Source organism: Oncorhynchus gorbuscha, linkage group LG16 (assembly GCF_021184085.1).
Source record: "Oncorhynchus gorbuscha isolate QuinsamMale2020 ecotype Even-year linkage group LG16, OgorEven_v1.0, whole genome shotgun sequence".
NCBI classification, from domain to species: Eukaryota; Metazoa; Chordata; class Actinopteri; order Salmoniformes; family Salmonidae; genus Oncorhynchus; species Oncorhynchus gorbuscha.
Genome location: NC_060188.1, coordinates 83,689,050 through 83,715,232, shown reverse-complemented (window position 1 = coordinate 83,715,232; position 26,183 = coordinate 83,689,050). Strand labels below are relative to the sequence as shown.

Sequence of the window (26,183 nt, the reverse complement as noted above, 5' to 3'; positions counted from 1 at the left end):
CTTGCCACTTCAAGTCCAAATATATCATACTTTGAACTAAACAATTACTTAATTGACGTAAACCTCTAGTGAAGCTCTGTCCATTGTCTTACATCTCGAAAAAGTACATTTCTACTGGTGTAGGTGTTTAAACCAGTGATTTAAAATAGCTGTCCAGTGTTTCCACATTTCTATGAAATATGATCTGTAATTAATTACAATATGAGTTAAATAGTTTTCCTTACAAAATTAAGTATACTATTGTAATTAAGTACATTAAAAAGCAGCTTATTTTGAGGAAATAGCAAGCATTCTTTTAAGTGTTTTCCCCCGCAAATGTATACTTTGGACACAAATACAATTATATGGTGAGTCAACATCATTATTTGGATATGAGTTAACAGATTATGAGCTTTTAAAAGTGCCATTTTCACCGGACAGTTACTTCAAAACCATCGTTTTCTCTTGTCGCCACAGGCTAAACAGGTACAGTAAGTGTTTGGCTGGGTAGGTGCTATCACATGCAAGGCATGTTTATCGTCCGGTTTGTTATTTTGTAAGTATTGTAAAGTTGGGGCCAATATTAATTTATTCGATGATATATCAGTCTCCCTCGCTCCTCACTGCCACCGCGACGGCCTACCCTTCTCACAAATAACTATATAGAGTTAAACTAATCATGACACAGGCTAAATGTTAAAAAATGTTAGTTGATAGCAGACAACAGTAAGTCCAAAAATGTGTATAGTTTATTGGTCTTGAAGTCTGTGCTTAATAATGGGCACTTTAAAATATGTGATACTGATCAGAGGCTGGGCTGTAGAGGTGTGTTTATTTCTCTCTCAGCCCTCTCAACTGTTCCTCCTCGAATCGGAACCAGTCGCATGGCGTGAGCAGAGCGCTTCACAGAGCGGACGCACAGGCAGGCAGCACAGAGAGAGGCATACGCGAATTATTTACCGAGCTAGAGGAGGACAGGAATGATCGCTCTCCTCCGGCAGCATCATTTCGTTTTGAACATGGATTTGAGGACCAGAAGACACAGTGGAATGATTTTACAGCTCGCCGTCCTTCTCTGGTGTTCACATGGGGCAATTGGAAAAGGTGAGCACACGCAACACGATTCCTGCAATTTAAGCGGAGAGGGATGGCGTGGAATTTGCTGTATTGCGTTTATTAAAACAAGTTTTTTTCTCTGCTTTTTATATAATCTGAGTGATTTAATAGAATGGTTTATTTGTTACTTGTAGTATGGGGATATAAACCTTTAGGCAACTTTTTTGTTGACAAATTACCACAGTCAGCGGTGACATTATTGATGTGTATTCGTTTGGGCGTTGAAGTTAATGTGTTAAACCTCTTGCGCCGAGTGGTTGAATATGTTTTTCAGAGTATTATTTTGCCTGTTATGGATTAAACAGAGCTTTCCCTTTAGCCATGTGGACACCCGCCATGCATGATGATGTTCTCACTTGACAGAAATGCGCAGCAAGCCCATCCAGCGTGTCAAAAGGAAACATGCATTGAGCTGTCAGAGTTTGCAGTGCAGGGAATATCAGTGTCATATATTTTTAGCAGCTGTTATTATTAGGTTATAACCCTGCGGTTAAGTGTAATGGTTATGGTATCAGTGCTTGTCACCGCAAATATGTATTTGCTACACCAAATGCGACAAATGATACAATTATACACTTGAAGATACAGTATTATATAGAGTAGCCTATTAGAAGCTTGGCCACTGCGTATATAGTCGATCATAGGTTGCATTAACCAACGTTCAAAAGGACAATGCATGTGTTCTTTTCTTAATTTCCCACATACTGCGTAATCTCCTGAACAAGCTTATTTTCAACGGGGTCCCACGGAATGGTATGTATATACATATATATATATATATATATATATATATATATATATATGTGTGTGTGTGTGTGTGTGTGTGTGTGTGTGTGTGTGTGTGTGTGTGTGTGTGTGTGTGTGTGTGTGTGTGTGTGAGAGAGAGAGAGAGAGAGAGAGAGAGAGAGAGAGAGAGAGAGAGAGAGAGAGAGAGAGAGAGAGAGAGAGAGAGAGAGAAATGGTCCAGTAAACTAGTGCTTGTGTAAATTAACCCCACTGATCATCAGTGTAGCCATGGTTGATGCTTCGATTCTGAAGGTGCGTTTTGCAGGCAATCATAATGCATTACAGGACCAATGGACATAGGTTACAGCTGGCAAATGGCAAGAAAACACAATAATACAATTTCACAGATAATTGTAGATGAAGGGTGGGGTAATGGAATGGTCTCTCAGTTACTGTAAATTTAGAGAAATAAATGTAAAACAAGTTTTAATTCAAAATCATTTTGCATGCTGTGCCTACAGGCAACACCATGTGATCTCCCTTCAACTAACATGGCACCTGTCTATTTATGGTGTGTGTGTGTGTGTGTTTGTATGTGTGTGAGCGTGTGTGTGTGTACAACATGAAGAGAGAGACAGAAGTGTATATATAGAGAGAGCCAGAGAGGAAGAGGCTGAAAGAGAGAGCGAGAGGTAGAGAGAGAGAGAGAGAGAGAGAGAGTTGTAGAGGTAGAGAGAGGTAGAGAGAAACATTTTAATATATTTTTTATTTAACAACAGCACAAAGGGCAAGAAGGTAGACACAACAATACATCATGCAAAGCAGCCACAACTGTCAGTAAGAGTGTCCATGATTGAGTCTTTGAATGAAGAGATTGAGATAAAACTGTCCTGTGTTTGTTGCAGCTCGTTCCAGTCGCTAGCTGCAGCGAACTGAAAAGATGGGTGACCTGCAGCTTTGATATGTGCTGAGAGAAAGACAGTGTACCGTCTAGCCATACTCCCAAGTACTTATATGAGGTGACTAACTCAAGCTCTAAACCCTCAGAGGTAGTAATCACACCTGTGGGGAGAGGGGCATTCTTCTTACCAAACCATATGGCCTTTGTTTTGGAGGTGTTCAGAACAGAGAAAGCTTGTTGGACACTAATAAAGCTTTGTTGTAGAGTTTAACACAAAATCCAGGGAGGGGCCAGCTGTTACGATAATGAGTGAAGAGGTGTGGAGTCAGGTGCAGAGAGCAAAAGATGCCAACAAAATACACTGAAACAACAAAACAGACGAACAAGTCCGCACGAAACAGAAGCGGGCTAAACAGACTATATATAACCCTATCCTAACAACCAAACTAGAAACAGGTGCTACCAATTAGACAAAACTAAACAAACACAGAACAACGGATCGGCGATAGCTAGTAGACCGGCGACGACGACCGCCGAGCGCCACCCGAACAAGAAGGGGAGTCACCTTCGGTAATATTCGTGACAGTACCCCCCTCCTGACGCGCAGCTCCCGCAGCGCGCCGACGCCGGCCTCGGGGACGACCCGGAGGAAGAGGCGCTGGGCGATCCGGACGGAGGCGATGGAATTCACTCAACATGGATGGGTCTAGAATATCCCTCACCGGAACCCAGCACCTCTCCTCCGGACCGTACCCCTCCCAGTCGACGAGGTACTGCAAGCCTCTCACCCGGCGTCTCGAGTCCAGAATAGCTCGTATCTTGTATGCCGGGGACCCCTCGATGTCCTGAGGGGGCGGAGGAACCTCCGGTACATAATTTTCCTGCATGGGACCAGCTACCACCGGCCTGAAAAGAGACACATGAAATGAGGGGTTAATACGATAATACGAAGGAAGTAATAATCGATAACAAACCTCATTTATTCTCCTCAGGACTTTAAATGGCCCTATACACTGCGGACCCAGCTTCCGGCAGGGCAAGCGGAGAGGCAGGTTTCGGGTCGAGAGCCAGACCCTGTCCCCAGGTGCAAACACGGGGGCCTCACTGCGGTGACGGTCAGCGCTCTTCTTCTGACTTATACTCGCTTGGCGTAATGACTCTTGGACTGCCCTCCAGGTCTCCTTAGAGCGCTGTACCCACTCCTCCACTGCAGGAGCCTCAGTCTGGCTCTGATGCCACGGTGCCAGGACCGGCTGGTACCCCAACACGCACTCAAATGGTGACATGTTGGTAGAAGAGTGGCTTAGTGAATTCTGGGCTATTTCTGCCCAGGGAATATATCTCGCCCACTCGCCTGGCCGGTCCTGGCAATACGACCGCAGAAACCTACCCACCTCCTGGTTAACTCTCTCCACCTGACCATTACTCTCCGGGTGATACCCTGAGGTAAGGCTGACCGAGACCCCCAGACGTTCCATAAATGCCCTCCAAACACGGGAGATAAATTGGGGGCCCCGATCAGAAACTATATCCTCGGGCACCCCGTAGTGCCGGAAGACATGGGTGAAAAGAGCTTCCGCAGTCTGTAGGGCCGTAGGGAGACCGGGCAATGGGATAAGACGGCAGGACTTAGAGAACCGATCCACAACGACCAGGATAGTAGTGTTACCCTGAGAGGGGGGGAGGTCAGTAAGAAAATCCACCAAAAGATGGGTCCACGGCCGTTGTGGAACGGGAAGAGGTTGTAATTTACCTCTTGGCAAGTGTCTAGGAGCCTTACTCTGGGTGCACACCGAACAGGAGGAAACATAGAATCGCACATCCCTCCTCAAAGTGGGCCACCAGTACTTCCTCTCAAGACCTCTCACTGTCCTATAAATACCTGGGTGACCCGACGAGGGTAGACAATGAGCCCATCGAATCAATTGATCACGAACAGCCAGCGGCACGTACCTACGACCCTCCGGACACTGTGGAGGCGTAGGTTCCCCCCTTAGCGCCCGCTCGATGTCCGCGTCCACATCCCATACTACCGGTGCCACCAGCTTAGCTGCCGGAATGATGGGAGTAGGATCGATGGACCTGTCCTCAGTGTCATAGAGTCTTGACAGCGCGTCAGCCTTAGTGTTGAGGGAACCTGGTCTATATGAGATAGTGAAACGAAATCTGGTGAAAAACATGGCCCACCTTGCCTGACGAGGATTCAGTCTCCTAGCTGATCGGATATACTCCAGGTTACGATGGTCAGTCCAGATAAGGAAAGGGTGCTTAGCCCCCTCAAGCCAGTGTCTCCACCCCTTCAGGGCCTTAACCATAGCCAACAACTCCCTATCCCCCACATCATAATTCCGCTCCGCTGGCCCGAGTTTCTTAGAAAAAAAGGCACAGGGGCGGAGCTTCGGTGGCACACCCGAACGCTGTGAGAGCACCGCTCCAACCCCAGCCTCGGATGCGTCCACCTCTACTATAAATGCCAAAGAAGGGTCCAGATGTGCCAACACCGGCGCCTTAGTAAACATCGCCTTCAACTTATGAAAAGCTCCGTTCGCCTCTGCTGACCACTGTAAATGCACCGGCCCCCCCTTCAGCAGTGAGGTAATAGGGGCAGCTACCTGACCAAAACCCCGGATAAACCTCCGGTAGTAATTGGCAAATCCCAAGAACCGCTGCACCTCCTTTACCGTGGTCGGAGTCGGCCAATTACGCACGGCCTTAACGCGGTCACCCTCCATTACCAAACCAGAGCTGGAAATGCGATAACCCACGAAGGAAACCGATTGTTTGGAAAACTCACATTTCTCCGCCTTCACATACAGGTCATGCTCCAGCAGTCGTCTAAGAACCTTGCGCACAAGAGATACATGCGCAGAGCGTGTAGCGGAGTAGATCAAAATATCATCAATATAAACCACTTCACCCTGTCTGTGCAGGTCTCTGAGTATTTCATCCACGAAGGATTGAAATATAGCTGGAGCATTCTTTAAATCGTATGGCATGACGAGGTACTCATAATGGCCCGACGTAGTGCTAAATGCAGTTTTCCACTCATCTCCCTCCCGAATACGCACCAAATTATAAGCACTCCTGAGATCCAGTTTAGTGAAGAACTGCGCTCCGTGAAATGATTCCACTTACCGTAGCAATGAGAGGTAGTGGGTAACTAAAACCTACTGTGATGGAATTTAGACCTCTATAATCAATACACGGACGCAAACCACCATCTTTTTCTTCACAAAAAAGAAACTCGAAGAGACAGGTGACATGGAGGGCTGAATGTACCCCTGTCCCAGAGCCTCGGTGATATAATTTTCCATAGCCACCTTCTCCTCCCGGGTCAAAGGATACACATGACTCCTGGGGAGTGCAGCGTTAACCTAGAGATTTATCACGCAATCCCCCTGCCTATGGGGTGGTAATTGGGTCGCTTTCTTTTTACTGAAAACGATAGCCAAATCGTCATACTCAGCTGGAATGCGCACGGTGGAAACCTGGTCTGGACTCTCCACCGTTGTAGCACCGATGGAAACCCCTACACACCTGCCTGAACACTCATCAGACCACCCCTGTAGAGTTCCCTGTTTCCACGAAATCGTAGGATTATGAATAGCTAGCCAGGGAATCCCCAGAACAACTGGAAACGCAGGTGAATCGATAAGGAACAAACTAATTCGCTCCTTGTGATTCCCTTGCGTAATCATCTCCAAAGAAATTGTGGCTTTCTTCACCAGCCCTGACCCTAATGGTCGACTATCTAAAGAGTGCACGGGAAAAGGGGGGTTTACTTTTACTAACGGAATCCTCAACCTCTGAGCGAGTCCGCGATCTATAAAGTTTCCAGCTGCGCCTGAATCTACCAGTGCCTTATGCTGGAGAGAAGGAGAATAATTTAGGAAACAAATTAATAGGAACATGTGACCAACAGGAAACTCTGGGAGAGTGTGGTGCTTACTCACCTGGGGTGACCGATGAGTGTTCTGCCTGCCCTCATGATTCCCAGATGAATTCCTCCAGCACCGACCAGACGTGTGCCCTCTCCGGCCACAACTGGTACAGGAGGAGCTTCCTCCTCCGATCTCCCTTGACGCGGTACCTCCTAGCTCCATCGGGATAGGGGCAGGAGGATCAGGAGGTAGAACTGACAGGACCCTTTCAGAACGTCCACGAGCAGCTAGCAGATGGTCCAACCGGATCGACAGGTCTATCAGTCCATCCAGGCCAAGTGTAGTATCCCGACAGGCCAGCTCCCTACAGACGTCCTCTCTCAGGCTACACCTGTAATGGTCTATCAGGGCCCTGTCGTTCCACCCTGCTCCCGCAGCCAAGGTCCAGAACTCCAGCGCGAAGTCCTGCGCGCTCCTCGTCCCCTGTCTCAGATGGAACATTCTCTCACCCGCCGCACGACCCTCTGGAGGGTGATCGAACACGGCCCTGAAACGGCAGATGAACTCCGGGTAGTTGTCTTTCGCCGAGTCGGGCCCGTTCCAGACCGCATTAGCCCACTCCAGGGCTCTACCGGTCAGGCAGGTGATGAGGACCCCTACTCTCTCCTCCTCCGAGGGGGCCGGTCGAACGGTGGCCAGGTAGAGGTCTAATTGCAGCAGGAATCCCTGGCACCCTGTTGCTGCTCCATCGTACTTCCTCGGAGGCGTAATGTGCAGAGCGCTGGAACCGGATCCAGATGGGGGAGATGGTAGAGTTGCTGGTGGGAGAGCGCAGGCGCAGAGAGCAAAAGATGTGGGAAAAACAACACGCTTTAATGTCCCGGAAACATAACATGTACAGAAATATAAACGGACAGCGTGAAACCCAAATGCCAACAAAATACACTGAAACAACAAAACAGACGAACAAGCCCGCACGAAACAGAAGCGGGCTAAACAGACTATATATAACCCTATCCTAACAACCAAACTAGAAACAGGTGCTACCAATTAGACAAAACTAAACGAACACAGAACAACGGATCGGCGATAGCTAGTCGACCGGCGGCGACGACCGCCGAGCGCCACCCGAACAAGAAGGGGAGTCACCTTCGGTAATATTCGTGACACCAGCTGAGTATAAGACTGTATCATCTGTATATAAATGGATTGAGAGAGCTTCCTACTGCCTGAGCTATGTTGTAGATGTAAATTGAAAAGAGCGTGGGGCCTAGGATCGAGCCTTGAGGTACACCCTTGGTGACAGGTAGTGTCTGAGATAGCAGATGTTCTGACATTATACACTGTGTTCTTTGAGAGAGATAGTTAGCAAACCAGCCAAAGACCCCTCAGAGACATCAATAATCCTTAGCCGGCTCACAAGAATTGAATGGTCTACTGTATCAAAAGCTTGTCAATAAAAATAGCAGCACAACATTGCTAAGAATCAAGGGAATCTCTCTTTTAGAGAGTCATAGAGGTAGAGAGAGATAGAAGTAGAGAGAGAGACATAGGGGAAGAGACAGAAAGGAAGATACAGAGAGGAAGAGAGAGGTAGAGAGAGAGAGAGCGAGAGAGAAAGATGTAGGGAGAGAGAGCGAGAGACATGGAGGGAGAGGGAGAGACATAGAGATAGAGACAGAGGTAGAGAGAGAGAAAGAGAAACAGATATAGAGGTAGAGAGAGGGAGGTATAGAGGAGATGGACCCACTGGTTTCCCTCTAGGTTATAGAGAGCTGGTAGTCCCATCCACCAAACTACCAGGTGTGAAACAGGGAATAGACTCAGGGGGTATTTTAATTTGGCATACAGTAGACCTAACTCACTCTATTAAATTGATCAAAGCAGGAACATTTTACATTTGGCTAGAAATTCAAAAGGAAATTATTTCAACAGAGAAAAATGTCTTCCTGCGTGCTACCTATATCCCCCCCACTGGAATCCCCATACTTTAATGAAGACAGCTTCCCCATCCTGGAGGGGGAAATCAATCATTTCCAGGCCCAGGGACATGTATTAGTCTGTGGTTACCTACATGCCAGAACTGGACAAGAACCTGACACCCTCACACAGGGGGACAAACACCTACCTGGAGGTGACAGAATTCCCTCCCCCATATGCCCCCTTAACTATGACAATATAACCAACAAAACAGGTCACAATTCCTGCAGCTCTGTCACATGCAGCATATGTACAGTCGTGGCCAAAGGTTTTGAGAATGACAGAAATATAAATTTTCACAAAGTCTGCTGCCTCAGTTTCTTTAGATATTTTTGTCAGATGTTACTATGGAATACTGACGTATAATTACAAGCGTTTCATAAGTATCAAACGCTTTTATTGACAATCACATGAAGTTGATGCAAAGAGTCAATATTTGCAGTGTTGACCCTTCTTTTTCAAGACCTCTGCAATCCGCCCTGGCATGCTGTTAATTAACTTCTGGGCCACATCCAGACTGATGGCTGCCCATTCTTGCATAATCAATGCTTGGAGTTTTTCAGAATGTGTGGGGTTTTGTTTGTCCACCCGCCCTCTTGAGGATTGACCACAAATCTTTAATTAAAGATAAACACGAACAATACAAAACGTAACAAACCGAAACAGCCCTATCTGGTGCAAACAAACACAGAGACAGGAACAATCACCCACAAAACACTCAAAGAATATGGCTGCCTAAATATGGTTCCCAATCAGAGACAGCGATAAACACCTGCCTCTGATTGAGAAGCACTCCAGGCAACCATAGACTTTTCTAGACAACCCCACTAACCACAATCCCATAACCTACAAAAAATACCTAGACAAAACACACCACATAAATAACCCATGTCACACCCTGGCCTGACCAAAATAATAAAGAAAACACAAAATACTAAGACCAGGGCGTGACACTATGGTTGATTTCACCCCCCAGAGTCAGGGTCAGAAGTTATAAACCTGAAAGGAACAAGAGTTGCTTCCAGCATTCTAGTGTTCTTAGGAGCCGCTGTAAATAAATGACGCTCTTGTTTAGAGGAGCAGAACACTGCAACATGATTGGATGAGAGAGGACAGTGTGTTCAGTTCAGATAAATCACCATATCGGATCAGTAACAAAGCATTATTGTACACTTATTCATGTGACATTTCTCCATGGTAGGCTTTGAGTGGACTCCTACTATAGCTCATCTCTTGTCAGTAGTACTGTAGACTACTTTATCACTGACCTCAACCCATAGTCTCTCAGATCGTTCACAGTCAGCCCAATGACACCCTTATCAGATCACAGCATACTCACAGTCTCCTTGAACAGAGCAATTCTCAATCATGAGGCATCAAAGCCAAAGGAACTGAATAATATTAAGAAATGCGATAGATGGAAGGAAAGTAGTGTGGAAACCTACCAAAAACAATTATGCACAACAAATTCAATCCCTTTTTAGACAACTTCCTGGACAAAACATTGTAAGAGTGAAGGTGTAAACTTGGCAGTAGAAAACCTAAACAGTATATTTGACCGCTCAGCTTCCATAGCTAATCTAAACATTTCAAACAGAAAACAGAAGAAAATGAACAACAAATGGTTTGATGAAGAATGCAAAAAGCCTATGAAAGAAATTGAGAAACATATCCAACCAAAAACATGACCCAGAAAACTTGAGTCTACGCCTTCACTATGGTGAATTACTAAAACAATAGAGAAATGCACTATGAAAAAAGAAGAAACATCACGTCAGAAATCTGCTCAATGTAATTGAAGAATCCATAGACTCTAACTACTTCTGGGAACATTGGAAAACACCAATCAAACAACAACACCAAGAGTTATCTATCCAAAATTGAAATGTATGGGTAAACCTCTTCCCCAATCTTTTTGGCCCTATAACAAAGTTCAAACAGCAAAAACATATACATGATCAAATACAAATCTTAGAATCATCTATTAAAGAATACCAGAACCCGCTGGATTCTCCAATTACATTGAATGAACTAACTACAGGACAAAATACAAAACCCTCCAACCCCAAAATGCATGTGGTGTTGAAGGTATCCTCAATGAAATTATAAAATATGCAGACCACAAATTCCAATTGGCTATACTTAACATCATCCTTAGCTCTGGCATCGTCCCCAATATTTAGAACCAAGGACTGATCACCCAATCCACAGAAGTGGAGACAAATTTGAATAAAAAAACTACCGTGGGATATGCTTCAACAGCAACCTTGGGAAAATCCTCTGCATTATCATTAACAGCAGACTCATACATTTCCTCAGTGAAAACAATGTACTGAGCAAATGTCAAATTGGCTTTTTACTAAATTACTATACTACAGACCATGTATTCACCCTGCCCACCCTAACTGACCAAAAAAAAAAAAAAGGAAAAGTGTTCTCATGCTTTGTTGATTTAAAAAAATGAGGATCTGCTATACAAATTGATGGAAAGTGGTGTTGGGGGAAAAACATACAACATTATAAAATCCATGAACACAAACAACAAAAGTGCGGTTAAAATGGTAAAAAAACTAACTTTTTTTTCTCCCAAAGGTCCGTGGGGTGTGACAGGGATGCAGCTTAAGCCCCACCCTCTTCAACATATATTCAGTTGAAGTCTGAAGTTTACATACACCTTAGCCAATGTAAGGGATTTCTTCAATTGAAGGAGAGGCGGACCAAAGCGCAGCGTGGTTGTTTTGATTAATGTTTTAATAAATCACTTCACATGAACAAACTAACAAAAACAAGAACCGTGAAAACCCAAAACAGCCCTATCTGGTGCAAAACACAGAGACAGGAACAAACACCCACAAACATACAGTGAAACCCAGGCTACCTAAGTATGATTCTCAATCAGAGACAACTAATGACACCTGCCTCTGATTGAGAACCATACTAGGCCGAAACATAGAAATACCCCAAAACATAGAAAAACAAACATAGACTGCCCACCCAACTCACGCCCTGACCATACTAAATAATGACAAAACAAAGGAAATAAAGGTCAGAACGTGACAGCTAAATACATTTAAACTCACGTTTTCACAATTCCTGACATTTAATCCTGGTAAAATCTCCCTGTCTTATGTCATTTAGGATCACCACTATATTTTAAGAATGTGAAATGTCAGAATAATAGTAGAAAGAATGATTTATTTAAACTTTTATTTCTTTCATCACATTCCCAGTGGGTCACAAGTTTACATACACTCAATTAGTATTTGGTAGCATTGCCTTTAAATGGTTTAACTTGGGTGAAATGTTTCGGGTAGCCTTCCACAAGCTTCCCACAATAAGTTTGGCCCATTCTTCCTGACAGAGCTGGTGTAACTGAGTCAGGTTTGTAGGCATTCATGGATAGGATGATATAGGATGATGTTCTTCGGCTTGCAAGCCTCCCCATTTCTCCTCCAAACATAACTATGGTCATTATGGCCAAACAGTTCTGTTTTTGATTCATCAGACCAGAGGACATTTCTCCAAAAAGTACGATCTTTGTCCCCATGTGCAGTTGCAAACCGTAGTCTGTCTTTTTAATGGCAGTTTTGGAGCAGTGGCTTCTTCCTTACTGAGCGGCCTTTCAGGTTATGTCGATATAGGACTCGTTTTACTGTGAATATAGATACTTTTGTACCTGTTTCCTCCAGTATCGTCACAAGGTCCTTTGCTGTTGTTCTGGAATTGATTTGCACGTTTCACACCAGTACGTTCATCTCTAGGAGACAGAACGCGTCTCCTTCCTATGACGGCTGCGTGGTCCCATGGTGTTTATACTTGCGTACTATTGTTTGTACAGATGAACGATGTACATTCAGGCATTGAATCAGGACTTGTGGAGGTCTACAATTTTATTTCACAATTAGACCCAACCAAGTCACGAGAAAACAAAAAGATAATTACTTGTCACATTGGAAATAATTAATAAAAAACTGTGCAAACTAGAATGCTTTTTGACCCTAAACAGAGAGTACACAGTGGTAGAATACCTGACCACTGTCACTGACTCAAACTTAAGAATAGCTTTGACTATGTACAGACTCAGTGACAATAGCCTTGCTATTGAGAAAGGCCGCCATAGGCATGAGATGACAGGCTTTGTGCGCACTGTGCACAAAAATAAGTGGAAACTGAGCTGCACTTCCTAATCTCCTGCCAAATGTATGACCATATTAGAGACACATATTTGGCCCAGATTACACAGATCCACAAAGAATTCGAAAACAAACCACATTTTGGTAAACTCCCATATCTATCGCGTGAAAAACCACAGTGTGCCATCACAGCAACAAGATTTGTGACCTGTTGCCAAAAGAAAAGGGCAACCAGTGAAGAGCAAACACCATTGTAAATACAATACATAATATGACATTTGAAATATCTTTATTATTTTGGAACATTTGTGAGTGTAATGTTTACTGTTATTTTTGTTGTTGTTTATTTCACTTTTGTTTATTATCTACTTCACTTGCTTTTGCAATGATAACATATGTTTCTCATGTCAATAATGCCCTTAAATTGAATTGAAATTGAATTGAATTGACATTTTACATTTACATTTAAGTCATTTAGCAGACGCTCTTATCCAGAGCGACTTACAAATTGGTGCATTCACCTTATGACATCCAGTGGGACAGTCACTTAACAATAGTGCATCTAAAACTTAGGGGGGTGGGGTGAGAGGGATTACTTAACCTATCCTAGGTATTCCTTAAAGAGGTGGGGTTTCAGGTGTCTCCGGAAGGTGGTGATTGACTCCGCTGTCCTGGCGTCGTGAGGGAGTTTGTTCCACCATTGGGGGGCCAGGGCAGCGAACAGTTTTGACTGGGCTGAGCGGGAGCTGTACTTCCTCAGTGGTAGGGAGGCGAGCAGGCCAGAGGTGGATGAACGCAGTGCCCTTGTTTGGGTGTAGGGCCTGATCAGAGCCTGGAGGTACTGAGGTGCCGTTCCCCTCACAGCTCCGTAGGCAAGCACCATGGTCTTGTAGCGGATGCGAGCTTCAACTGGAAGCCAGTGGAGAGAACGGAGGAGCGGGGTGACGTGAGAGAACTTGGGAATTGAGCGAGAGAGAGTGAGACATAGAGAGAGAGATGAGAGAGAAAGAAAGATACAGATGTAGAGAGAGAAAGAGAGACAGAGGTAGAAAGAGAGAAAGAGAGAGAGCTAGAGACAGATAGAAAGAAAGATAGAGGTAGAGAGAGAAAGAGAGACAGAGGCCGAAAGAGAGAGAGAGAGGGAGAGAGACATAAAAGTGGAAAGAGAGAGATGTAGGGAGAGAGATATATAGAGGTAGAGAGCTACAGATAAGCAGAGAGAAAGAGAGAGAGAGAGAGAGAGAGAGAGAGAGAGAGAGAGAGAGAGAGAGAGAGAGAGAGAGAGAGAGAGAGAGAGAGATACAGATAAGCATTGAGAGAGAGAAGGGTATGGTGGTTGGTAATGAGATACATATGTATTGTAATTTGAGCAGATGGCTGTACATTTTGCAAGCCCCTGGCCCTCCACTCCTCCACTGCTTTACTGCTTGCAGGGGTGGACTGGGACCAGAAATTAGCCCTGGCATTTATAACATCGGCACATTTTTTCATTGATGCCCAAAATGCCAGATGGCCAGTCCGCCCCTGGCTGCTTGCCACTCTGAGTGCATCCCTGAGTCAGAGTCCTTTGCATCCCAAAAGGCACCCTATTCCCTACTTTTGACCAGGGCTCATAGGACTCTGGTCAAGAGTAATGCATTATATAGGGAACAAGGTGCCGTTCGGGGATACGGTTAGAGCCACAGTGTCACAGACCCTGCCTGATTCTCTCTATCCACACACACACACACACACACACACACACACACACACACACACACACACACACACACACACACACACACACACACACACACACACACACACACACACACACACACACACACACACACACACACACACACACGCGCACACAAATCAAATCAAATCAAATTTTATTTGTCACATACACATGGTTAGCAGATGTTAAATGCGAGTGTAGCGAAATGCTTGTGCTTCTAGTTCCGACAATGCAGTGATACCAACAAGTAATCTAACTAACAATTCCAAAACTACTGTCTTATACACAGTGTAAGGGGATAAGGAATATGTACATAAGGATATATGAATGAGTGATGGTACAGAGCAGCATACAGTAGATGGTATCGAGTACAGTATATACATATGAGATGAGTGTGTAGACAAAGTAGACAAAGTGGCATAGTTAAAGTGGCTAGTGATACATGTATTACATAAGGATGCAGTCGATGATGTAGAGTACAGTATATACATATGCATATGAGATGAATAATGTAGGGTAAGTAACATTATATAAGGTAGCATTGTTTAAAGTGGCTAGTGATATATTTACATCATTTCCCATCAATTCCCATTATTAAAATGGCTGGAGTTGGGTCAGTGTCAATGACAGTGTGTTGGCAGCAGCCACTCAATGTTAGTGGTGGCTGTTTAACAGTCTGATGGCCTTGAGATAGAAGCTGTTTTTCAGTCTCTCGGTCCCAGCTTTGATGCACCTGTACTGACCTCGCCTTCTGGATGATAGCGGGGTGAACAGGCAGTGGTTCGGGTGGTTGATGTCCTTGATGATCTTTATGGCCTTCCTGTAACAACGGGTGGTGTAGGTGTCCTGGAGGGCAGGTAGTTTGCCCCCGGTGATGCGTTGTGCAGTCCTCACTACCCTCTGGAGAGCCTTACGGTTGAGGGCGTAAGGCACACACAGACCATCACTGTCAGGGTGAACAACTGTGACATAAACACATATACAAATTAGGGTTAACTGCCACATCAACAGATGTTTCACCTTGTCGGCTCAGGTATTCAATTACCTTTCAATTACTGGCCCAATGCTCTAAACGCTAGGCTACCTGCCACCTACTATTCATAATTTATATGTTACCAAATGACAGCAAACCAAAGGATATATATTTTAAAATCTGCAGACTTTGAGTTGTTTTGTAAACATTTTTGATGTGATTGCCATAGAAAATTATAATCTTTCAATACTTTTATTTAAGCCTATTAAGAAGTCAAACATCAATTACATAGCTGACTTTGAGTTGTTTTGTAAACATTTTTGATGTGATTGCCATAGAAAATTATAATCTTTCAATACTTTTATTTAAGCCTATTAAGAAGTCAAACATCAATTACATAACTGCATTTTTCTATTCTATTCACAGCAGTATATGTTTCCTCCTTTCACATCATGCTTGGCTGGTGCTGTTCACTGTATTCCAAGCTGCTTCCAGCGCCGACAGAGATGGCCGCCTCGCTTCGCGTTCCTAGGAAACTATGCAGTTTTTTTTATTTTCACGTGTTATTTCTTACATTAGTACCCCAGGTCATCTTAGGTTTCATTACATACAGTTGAGAAGAACTACTGAACATAAGAGCAGCGTCAACTCACCATCAGTACAACCAAGAATATGACTTTCGCGAAGCGGATCCTGTGTTCTGCCTTTCACCCAGGACAACGGAATGGATCTCAGCCGGCGACCCAAAAAAACGACTTTGTAAAGGGGGAAACGGAGCGGTCTTCTGGTCAGACTCCGAAGACGGGCACATCGTGCACCACTCCCTAGCATTCTTCCAATGTCCAGTCTCTTGATAACAAGGTTGATGAAATCCGAGCAAGGGTAGCATTCCAGAGGGACATCAGAGACTGTAACGTTCTTTGCTTCACGGAAACATGGCTCACTGGAGAGACGCTATCGGAGTCGGTGCAGCCAGCTGGTTTCTCCACGCATCGCGCCGACAGAAACAAACATCTTTCTGGTAAGAAGAGGGGCGGGGGCATGTGCTTCATGGTTAACGTGACGTGGTGTGGCCACAACAACATACAGGAACTCAAGTCCTTCTGTTCACCTGATTTAAAATTCCTCACAATCAAATGTCGACCGCATGATCTACCAAGGGAATTCTCTTCGATTATAATCACAGCCCCACCCTCGCATATAAGGCCCTGCCCCGCTCTCCTTTCGGCAAAGCTGACCACGACTCAATTTTGTTGATCCCTGCCTACAGACAGAAACTAAAACAAGAAGCTCCTGCGCTGAGGTCTGTTCAACGCTGGTCCGACCAATCTGATTCCACACTCCAAGACTGCTTCCATCACGTGGACTGGGACATGTTTCGTATTGCGTCAGACAACAACATTGACGAATACGCTGATTCGGTGAGGGAGTTCATTAGAACGTGCGTTGAAGATGTCGTTCCCATAGCAATGATTAAAACATTCCCAAACCAGAAACCGTGGATTGATGGCAGCATTCGCGTGAAACTGAAAGCGCGAACCACTGCTTTTAATCAGGGCAAGGTGACCGGAAACATGACCGAATACAAACAGTGTAACTATTCCCTCCGCAAGGCAATCAAACAAGCTAAGCGTCAGTACAGAGACAAAGTAGAATCTCAATTCAACGGCTCAGACACAAGAGGTATGTGGCAGGGTCTACAGTCAATCACGGATTACAAAAAGAAAACCAGCCCCGTCACGGACCAGGATGTCTTGCTCCCAGGCAGACTAAATAACTTTTTGCCCGCTTTGAGGACAACACAGTGCCACTGACACGGCCCGCAACTAAAACATGCGGACTCTCCTTCACTGCAGCCGACGTGAGGAAAACATTTAAATGTGTCAACCCTCGCAAGGCTGCAGGCTCAGACGGCATCCCCAGCCGCACCCTCAGAACATGTGCAGACCAGCTGGCTGGTGTGTTTACGGACATATTCAATCAATCCCTATCCCAATCTGTAGTTCCCACATGCTTCAAGAGGGCCACCATTGTTCCTGTAACTGAGCTAAACGACTAGCGCCCCGTAGCACTCACTTCCGTCATCATGAAGTGCTTTGAGAGACTAGTCAAGGACCATATCACCTCCACCCTACCTGACACCCTAGACCCACTCCAATTTGCTTACCGCCCAAATAGGTCCACAGACGATGCAATCTCAACCACACTGCACACTGACCTAACCCATCTGGACAAGAGGAATACCTATGTGAGAATGCTGTTTATCGACTACAGCTCGGCATTTAACACCATAGTGCCCTCCAAGCTCGTCAACAAGCTCGAGACCCTGGGTCTCGACCCCGCCCTGTGCAACTGGGTACTGGACTTCCTGACGGGCCGCCCCCCAGGTAGTGAGGGTAGGCAACAACATCTCCACCCCGCTGATCCTCAACACTGGGGCCCCACAAGGGTGCGTTCTGAGCCCTCTCCTGTACTCCCTGTTCACCCACGACTGCGTGGCCACGCACGCCTCCAACTCAATCATCAAGTTTGCAGACGACACAACAGTGGTAGGCTTGATTACCAACAACGGCGAGACGGCCTACAGGGAGGAGGTGAGGGCCCTCGGAGTGTGGTGTCAGGAAAATAACCTCACACTCAACGTCAACAAAACTAAGGAGATGATTGTGGACTTCAGGAAACAGCAGAGGGAACACCCCCCTATCCACATCGATGGAACAGTAGTGGAGAGGGTAGTAAGTTTTAAGTTCCTCGGCGTACACATCACAGACAAACTGAATTGGTCCACCCACACAGACAGCATCGTGAAGAAGGCGCAGCAGCGCCTCTTAAACCTCAGGAGGCTGAAGAAATTTGGCTTGTCACCAAAAGCACTCACAAACTTCTACAGATGCACAATCGAGAGCATCCTGTCGGGCTGTATCACCGCCTGGTACGGAAACTGCTCCGCCCACAACCGTAAGGCTCAACGCATCACCGGGGGCAAACTACCTGCCCTCCAGGACACCTACACCACCTGATGTCACAGGAAGGCCATAAAGATCATCAAGGACAACAACCACCCGAGCCACTGCCTGTTCACCCCGCTATCATCCAGAAGGCGAGGTCAGTACAGGTGCATCAAAGCTGGGACCGAGAGACTGAAAAACAGCTTCTATCTCAAGACCATCAGACTGTTAAACAGCCACCACTAACATTGAGTGGCTGCTGCCAACACACTGACTCAACTCCAGCCACTTTAATATTGGGCATTGATGGGAAATGATGTAAAATATATCACTAGCCACTTTAAACAATGCAACCTAATATAATGTTTAGATACCCTACATTATTCATCTCATATGTATATGTATATACTGTACTCTATATCATCTACTGCATTTTTTATGTAATACATGTATCACTAGCCACTTTAACTATGCCACTTTGTTTATGTCATATGTATATACTGCACTCAATACCATCTACTGTATCTTGCCCATGCCGCTCTGTAACATCACTCATTCATATATCCTTATGTACATATTCTTTATCCCCTTACACTTGTGTCTATAACGTAGTAGTTTTGGAATTGTTAGCTAGATTACTTGTTGGTTATTACTGCATTGTCAGAACTAGAAGCACAAGCATTTCGCTACGCTCGCATTAACATCTGCTAACCATGTGTATGTGACAAATACAATTTGATTTGATTTGCCTTCAGTGCATCTGTATCTTTGGAGATCATGACTTGATATTTGATTTGTTGGCCAGTTGGCAGCATGTATAATCAAACAGCTTGCTGACTCATCATACACTAACTGCTTGTCTGAGAAGTCAGTTTAGTACTTTTCATGAGAGGGTCTGGCTGCCCTCCAATGTCAGGTTCCGGTCCGTTGTGGCTCCGTTGGTAAGAGTATGGTGCCAGTAATGCCAAGATTGTGGGTTACATTCTCGTAGGTATCGCATATTGTACTTTCGATGAGGGTGTGCCCTCGACCTCCAATGTCAGGTTATTGTCTACCTAGTTATGTGGTGTGTGAGGCTGTGCTGTCCTGCGTGCGGTGTAAGTATGCATATCCATAATATATTCTGAGGCTATTTCATGAGTTTGTCTGCCCTCGCCCTCACCCTCCACAGTCAGGTTAAGGTTTCCTTGTTTATGTTGCTCATGGTTGGATGAAAAAATACAGATGTAGCATCTTAATTTGATCAGGAGAACTTTGACATTTAATACTTGGTTTTCCCCTACGTGAAATGTATCAACCCCTACAAAAATTTACATTAATTATAATCCACATGATAATTCACATTTACTATTAATGCAGGACTATTTTCCTGCTGTAGCAAACTGGCTCAAATTAACATCCTACATGCGTAGATGCCTATCTATAAAATATTCTGAGGCTATCTCATGAGAGCATCTTACCTTGACCACCAATATCAGTTGAAGGTTTCCCTGGCTATGCTCCTTATGGGGAGGGAGGGGAGGGGGGGTACTGTACAGTATACTGTGTATTGTATAAAGATTAGAGTATCCCTGAATTATTCCAAGGCTATCCTCTTATCGGTTGAGGGTCTGAGAGCATCAGGCTTAATCGGAGCTACGAAGCGCTTTGGTCCAACTCTCAAGACGAGAGAGAGAGAGAGGCAGCCACCGTAGTCACTGTAGCTGGGGGAAGAACCTTAGTAGTTCTCAGCTGGAGACCTACATTTGACTGTTTATAGATCGCTCCTAGTGACTCATTTTAACTTGTTTTATATGTGTGTACACAGAGTCCTTTACAATTAAGAGCTCAACACACGTTCAACATAAGTGAATTGCTTCTTTTTCATACGGCATGAAAATTGAATTAGGTTGATGCACAAATTCAGTTGGGTATTTGAATATGACCCCGTGTATACTGTATCTTTCCATGACATAGACTGACCAGGTGAATCCAGGTGAAAGATGTGATCCCTTATTGATGTCACATGTTAGAACAAATCAAATGAAACTTTATTTATCACATGCGTGCAGACCTTACCGTGAAATGCTTACTTCCAAGCCCTTAACCAACAGTGTAGACCTTACCGTGAAATGCTTACTTCCAAGCCCTTAACCAACAGTGTAGACCTTACCGTGAAATGCTTACTTCCAAGCCCTTAACCAACAGTGTAGACCTTACCGTGAAATGCTTACTTCCAAGCCCTTAACCAACAGTGTAGACCTTACCGTGAAATGCTTACTTCCAAGCCCTTAACCAACAGTGTAGACCTTACCGTGAAATGCTTACTTCCAAGCCCTTAACCAACAGTGTAGACCTTACCGTGAAATGCTTACTTCCAAGCCCTTAACCAACAGTGTAGACCTTACCGTGAAATGCTTACTTCCAAGCCCTTAACCAACAGTGTAGACCTTACCGTGAAATGCTTACTTCCAAGCCCTTAACCAACAGTGTAGACCTTACCGTGAAATGCTTACTTCCAAGCCCTTAACCAACAGTGTAGACCTTACCTTGAAATGCTTACTTCCAAGCCCTTAACCAACAGTGTAACCTTACTGTGAAATGCTTACTTCCAAGCCCTTAACCAACAGTGCAGTTCAAGAAAGAGTTAAGAAAACATTTACCAAACAAACTAAAGTAAAAAATAATAAAAAGTAACACAATATAATAACAATAACGAGTCTATATACAGGGTGTACCGATACTGAGTCAATGTGCCGGGCTACAGGTTAGTCAAGGTAATTTGTACATGTAGGTAGTGGTGAAGTGACTATGCACAGATAATAAACAGTGAGTAGTAACAGTGTACAAAACAAATGGGGTTGGGTTGGGTATTAATGTAAATAGTCTGGTGGCCATTTGATGAGTTGTTCAGCAGTCTTATGGCTTGGGGGTAGAAGCTGTTAAGGAACCTTTTGGTCCTAGACTTGTCACTCCGGTACCGCTTGCCGTGCAGTAGCAGAGAAAACAGTCTATGACTTGGGTGAATGGAGTCTCTGAAAAATGTTTGGGCTTTCCTCCTAGTATATAGATTCCTGGATGGCAGGAAGCTTGGCCTGAGTTAGGTACTGGGCCGAACACACTACCCTCTGTAGCGCCTTACTATGCAGTACTGTGCAGATGCTGTGCAGTTGCCATACCAGGCAGTGATGCAACCAGTCAGGATACTCTCAATGATGGAGATGTATAACTGTTTTAGGATCTGGGGCCAAATCTTTTCAGTCTCCTGCGGGGGAAAAGGTGTTGTCGTGCCCTCTTAATGACTGTCTTGGTGTGTTTGGACTTCCTGAATGGATTTTTCTCAGGGTTTTGCCTGCCAAATCAGTTCTGTTATATTCACAGACATTATTTGAACAGTTTTGGAAACTTTAGTGTTTTCTATCCAAATCTACTAATTATATGCATATCCTATCTTCTGGGCCCGAGTAGAAGGCAGTTTAATTTGGGCATGCTTTTCATCCAAAATTCCAAATGCTACCCCCTAGAAGTTAAGAAAAAAAAAGTTACAAACAATCCCAAAAAACTAACAAACTAGCAGTTAATTGGGAGCACGTAAAACATCAGCAATCCCCTCCTGGCACAATTCTACATCAATCAGTGTAGATGAAGGGGAGGAGACAGGTTGAAAAAGGAGTTTTAAGCCTTGATACAATTGAGACATGGATTGTGTATGTTCCACTTAGAGGGTGAATGGGAAAGACAAAATATTTAAGTGCCTTTGAATGGGTTATAGTAGTCGGTGCCAGGTGCACCAGTTTGTGTCTATAACTGCAACACTGCTGGGTTTTTCATGCTCAAAAGTTTCCCATGTGAATCAAGTATGGTTCACAATCCATAGGACATCCAGCCAACTTGACACAACTGTGGGAAGCATTGAAGTCAACATGGGCCAGCATCCCTGTGGAATGCTTTTGACAAATTGTAGAGTCCATGCCCCAAAGAACTGAGGCTGTTCTGCTCTCTCTCTCTCTCTCTCTCTCTCTCTCTCTCTCTCTCTCTCTCTCTCTCTCTCTCTCTCTCTCTCTCTCTCTCTCTCTCTCTCTCTCTCTCTCTCTCTCTCTCTCTCTCTCTCTCTCTCTCTCTCTCTCTCTCTCTTCTGAGGTGCTCGGCATATTACCAGTCCTCTCAGGGCTTTTATCTTCTCCCACAGCTGATCTGGAGTCAGTGGAGCGCTCCTTCTAATCATGGTCTAATGGCAGATAACACCATGACACCTCAGTCCCCTACCCTGGGTGTGTATACAGATAGTGAGTCACACTCACACTAGTCTTGCAAGAATGATGGCGCCTATTGACAACTTATTCCTTATGTAGTGCACTACTTATGACCAGGGCCCAAAAAGACACAGCGCCTGTTGGTAGAGACTACACTCACACTGACTATATGGAATATTGTCCTATAAGTCATTACTGTGTGATTTCAGTAGGCTTTTTAGTAAGACTATACAGAATCAAATACAGTTGACTAGCTGGGGCAGGAGGGAACAGTGGAAAGAGATGACCTCTTTGGCTGTGAGTCAGCTGTATGTGTCCCAAAGGTGTTTAGGAACAAGCAGAGAGTTTGGCTGGTGATTGAGGCTGTGGGGAAACGTTTTATGCCTCTAAATTAGACTTTGTCCACATCCCAAATGCTACTCTATCCCCTATATAATGTGTCACTTTTGCCCATACACTCTCAGAATAAAAGGGTTCCAAAAAAAACAACCTTTTTGGTTCCATGTAGAACCCTCTGTGAAAAGGGTTCTTCATTGAACCCAAAAAGGTTCTACCTGCAACCAAAATAGTTCTTCAAAGGGTTATCCTATGTGGACAGCCAAATAACCATTTTAGATTCCAGATAGCACCTTTTTTTCTAATAGTGTAGGGCTCTGGGCAAAAATATGGAGTAGGGTTCAATTTGGAACCTTAGACTTCAGAGTCAGACAATGACCTCCCTCCTCCACTATTCCCACAGACAATAAGATTAATAATCAAGTTTTTAAAAAATCCTGGGTTGGTAATTATGTATATTTGGCCAGTAAACCGACTGACCGGGTGCTTCAGTGCTTCATATGCAGCACACAGATCCCTGCCTCTTCGGAATGTATTACTTTTCAATGAGCTGGTTGTTTGTTTTGAGAAGAACATAAACCAGTGAATGAAATCAATTTGGTGCAACTGTCTGTGTGGCGTAGGTATTTCCCTGCAAAGCCCACTGTCCATCATGATTCATGAGAAGGGTGGCGTCTCACGGAGGCTGCATGAGGGAAGGGGAAAGCAGATAGCGAGGAGAGGATAAATCACCCTCATATTTCTTCTTTACTGTCATTTATGAAATGTGTGTTGGGGAAGTCGAGCAATGAATGAGATCTTATGAAGTCAAGGTTACACAAAGGTAGCGGCCGGTAGCGCTGGTCGTATTAAAAAAAAAAAGTTTACTGTGTGAACTCGAGTCTGACTCTGGCAGTTATGAATCTAGATTTATTAATCCAGAGTGCAGTATTTAAGTAGGAAATTGACAGAAAACGGCAGTTCATCTAACTTTGGTTCTGACCCAGGCCATTCTGTATTAGCTCAAGGCCAAATTCTTCAAAAGCCTGGCACCTTTAAAATGGACGCATTCATCACACAGCCCTGTCATCATCGTAGATGAGTTGGTACTGGACCAGAAATCTGTCATGGTGGTTCTCTTTATAGGTTGCCCAATTGTTCTCTCAGCCTCTTTTAGCTTCAGTCCTACTTTGCTGTAATAACTAGAATAGTCAACCTTGCTGATACAGATTAGGCTGCAGTTGTTTAACATTCATACAGTCATCATTCACAACAACACCTGCAGTTATTTCTCAATATGCAATATTCTTTTCAATTTCGCCTCATGTATGTCAGGTCAAATCACAGCTGTGACATTTGACAGGGCATGCATCCCAAATGGCACCCTATTCCCTATTTCCTATTCAGTCCATTATTTTTGACCAGGGACAGGGCCCATAGCGCTCTGGTCAAAAATAGTTCACTGAAGGGTATAGGGTGCCATTTTGGACGCTTACAAGGAAATAGCACAGGTGTGCTACCATTCAGCCGTTGGCTACCATGCACCCAACAGCTGTCCAGTACTAGCTTATAGTACGACAGTTGCAGCAGTTGATGTAGTTTCTAAAAAGAACTGGTAACACTATAACAGACCTGTGGAGCAGTGCTCTGAATAATCTGTCAATCTGAATCAATCTACACGTGTTCAACAAAAACAGGGCTGTTGTTAGCTGTTGTTTTTGTTGTTGTTGTCCACTGTTAGCAATGATTACAGCATTGACAATGCATGTCATCTGAGCCAACTGCAACATCAAATCATCAAAGTAATGATAAGAATCGCAGGTTCCTGCTATCTGTTTTCAATCATTTTTGTTCAGGCTTTAGTTTATAATGGCTACAGTCAGGATAAGTGTAGTGGAAGAAAAGTAGCAATATTGGAGAACCATAGAAATGTTTCCTTATTGCATTTCATAAACCTTAGTTGGAGGCTCAGGTAGTTGGAGAGTGAGGTAGTTGGAGAGTGAGGTAGTTGGTAAGTGAGGAAGTTGGTAATGGGATAATCGGTTAGAGGGGAGGAGATGCTACGATAATCGGTCAGAGGGGAGGAGATGTTACGATAATCGGTAAGGGGGAGTAGAGATTAGGAGATTCAGTGAGAGGGGGAAAGATATTACGATAATGGGTTAGAGGGAGGAGATATTCGAAGAATCTGTCAGAGGGGAAGATATATTAGGAGAGTCGGTTACAGGGAAAGAGATATTAGGATAATCTTTTCTTGTTGACACCCTCCAACTCCCAGCTCTTCTGGGACATTCTGAGCTCTTCCATTTCACTCCCCAGTGGTTTCCTTTGGGTAGGCCAGTCAGAGAGGCTGAACCAGTGACAAATGTGGGTCAGAACCGAAGTAACCCTCTTCTTTCAGCTCTGTTCTCTTCTCTTCTCCCCTCAGCTGTTCAACTCGGAGTATTCTATACAGTATCTGAACACTCCAAGCCAAGCTAGGAGGGCAGGCACCTTATTATTTTATAAGTTAACTCAGGCTCACCAAAATACTTACTTTGTAAATACTTACTTTAACATGACTGGGAGGAAGAGTTAGTCTGACCTTCTGAAGAGGTTTTCCATCGGCATCTTCTTAAGCTCAAAGCTAAGCAGTGATCAAGGCTACAGATGGAAGCAGTGCATTGGTTTAACAGAGACTCAGTTACCTCTCTATCCCCTGACTACAAAGAAACCAGATGTAAGGGGAAGAGGGCTGCAGTACTATACCAAGGGTAGATTGGTAGACCATCACCCATTGATTGACAGTCACCCACAAGCTTATTGGCAGGTTAGAAGCTTGTGTGTGTGTATGTGTGTGTGTATTCAATGTGCATGTACGTGTATTCATAGGTGTTTGTATTTGAGTGTAGTCTATAATTGAGTGTAGTCTATAATTGTATTACTACCTGCGTTCACTCCCAGAGACCCCGAAACCTCCTCAACACATGCCCTCTCCGTTCCCCATTAGCTGTGTGTTAGTACACCCGCACAGAGTGGAATAGCCATATGTCTATGGGAATAGCACAGCCAGGGGACCGGGTCTTCTAAAATAAATAATAATCATCATTTTTCTAGCTACGAGCCTAATTACTCACTCCATTGTACTCCTCCTTAGCAGTAGAATAATATGTTTGCATCCCAAATGGCACCCTGTTACCAACTATAGTGCACTCTTTTTGACCAGGGCCCATAGGGCTTTGGATAAAAGTAGTGCACTATATACGAAGAAAAGGGTGCCATTTGGGGCCCCGTTATGAT

At 44.5% G+C, this 26,183-nt stretch overlaps 1 protein-coding gene across 3 annotated transcripts in view; it reads left to right on the top strand.

Annotated features, from left to right (window-relative positions):
• Positions 1-856: 856 nt before the first annotated feature.
• Positions 857-26,183, top strand: part of cntnap3 (contactin associated protein family member 3) — a 226,201-nt gene continuing 200,874 nt past the window's right edge. For all 3 annotated transcript variants that reach the window (XM_046306791.1, XM_046306790.1, XM_046306789.1), the window contains exon 1: positions 857-1,083. In XM_046306791.1, the coding sequence (XP_046162747.1) occupies positions 960-1,083 (124 nt within the window). In that variant the 5' untranslated portion in view covers positions 857-959. The remainder of the gene's footprint in view (positions 1,084-26,183) is intronic.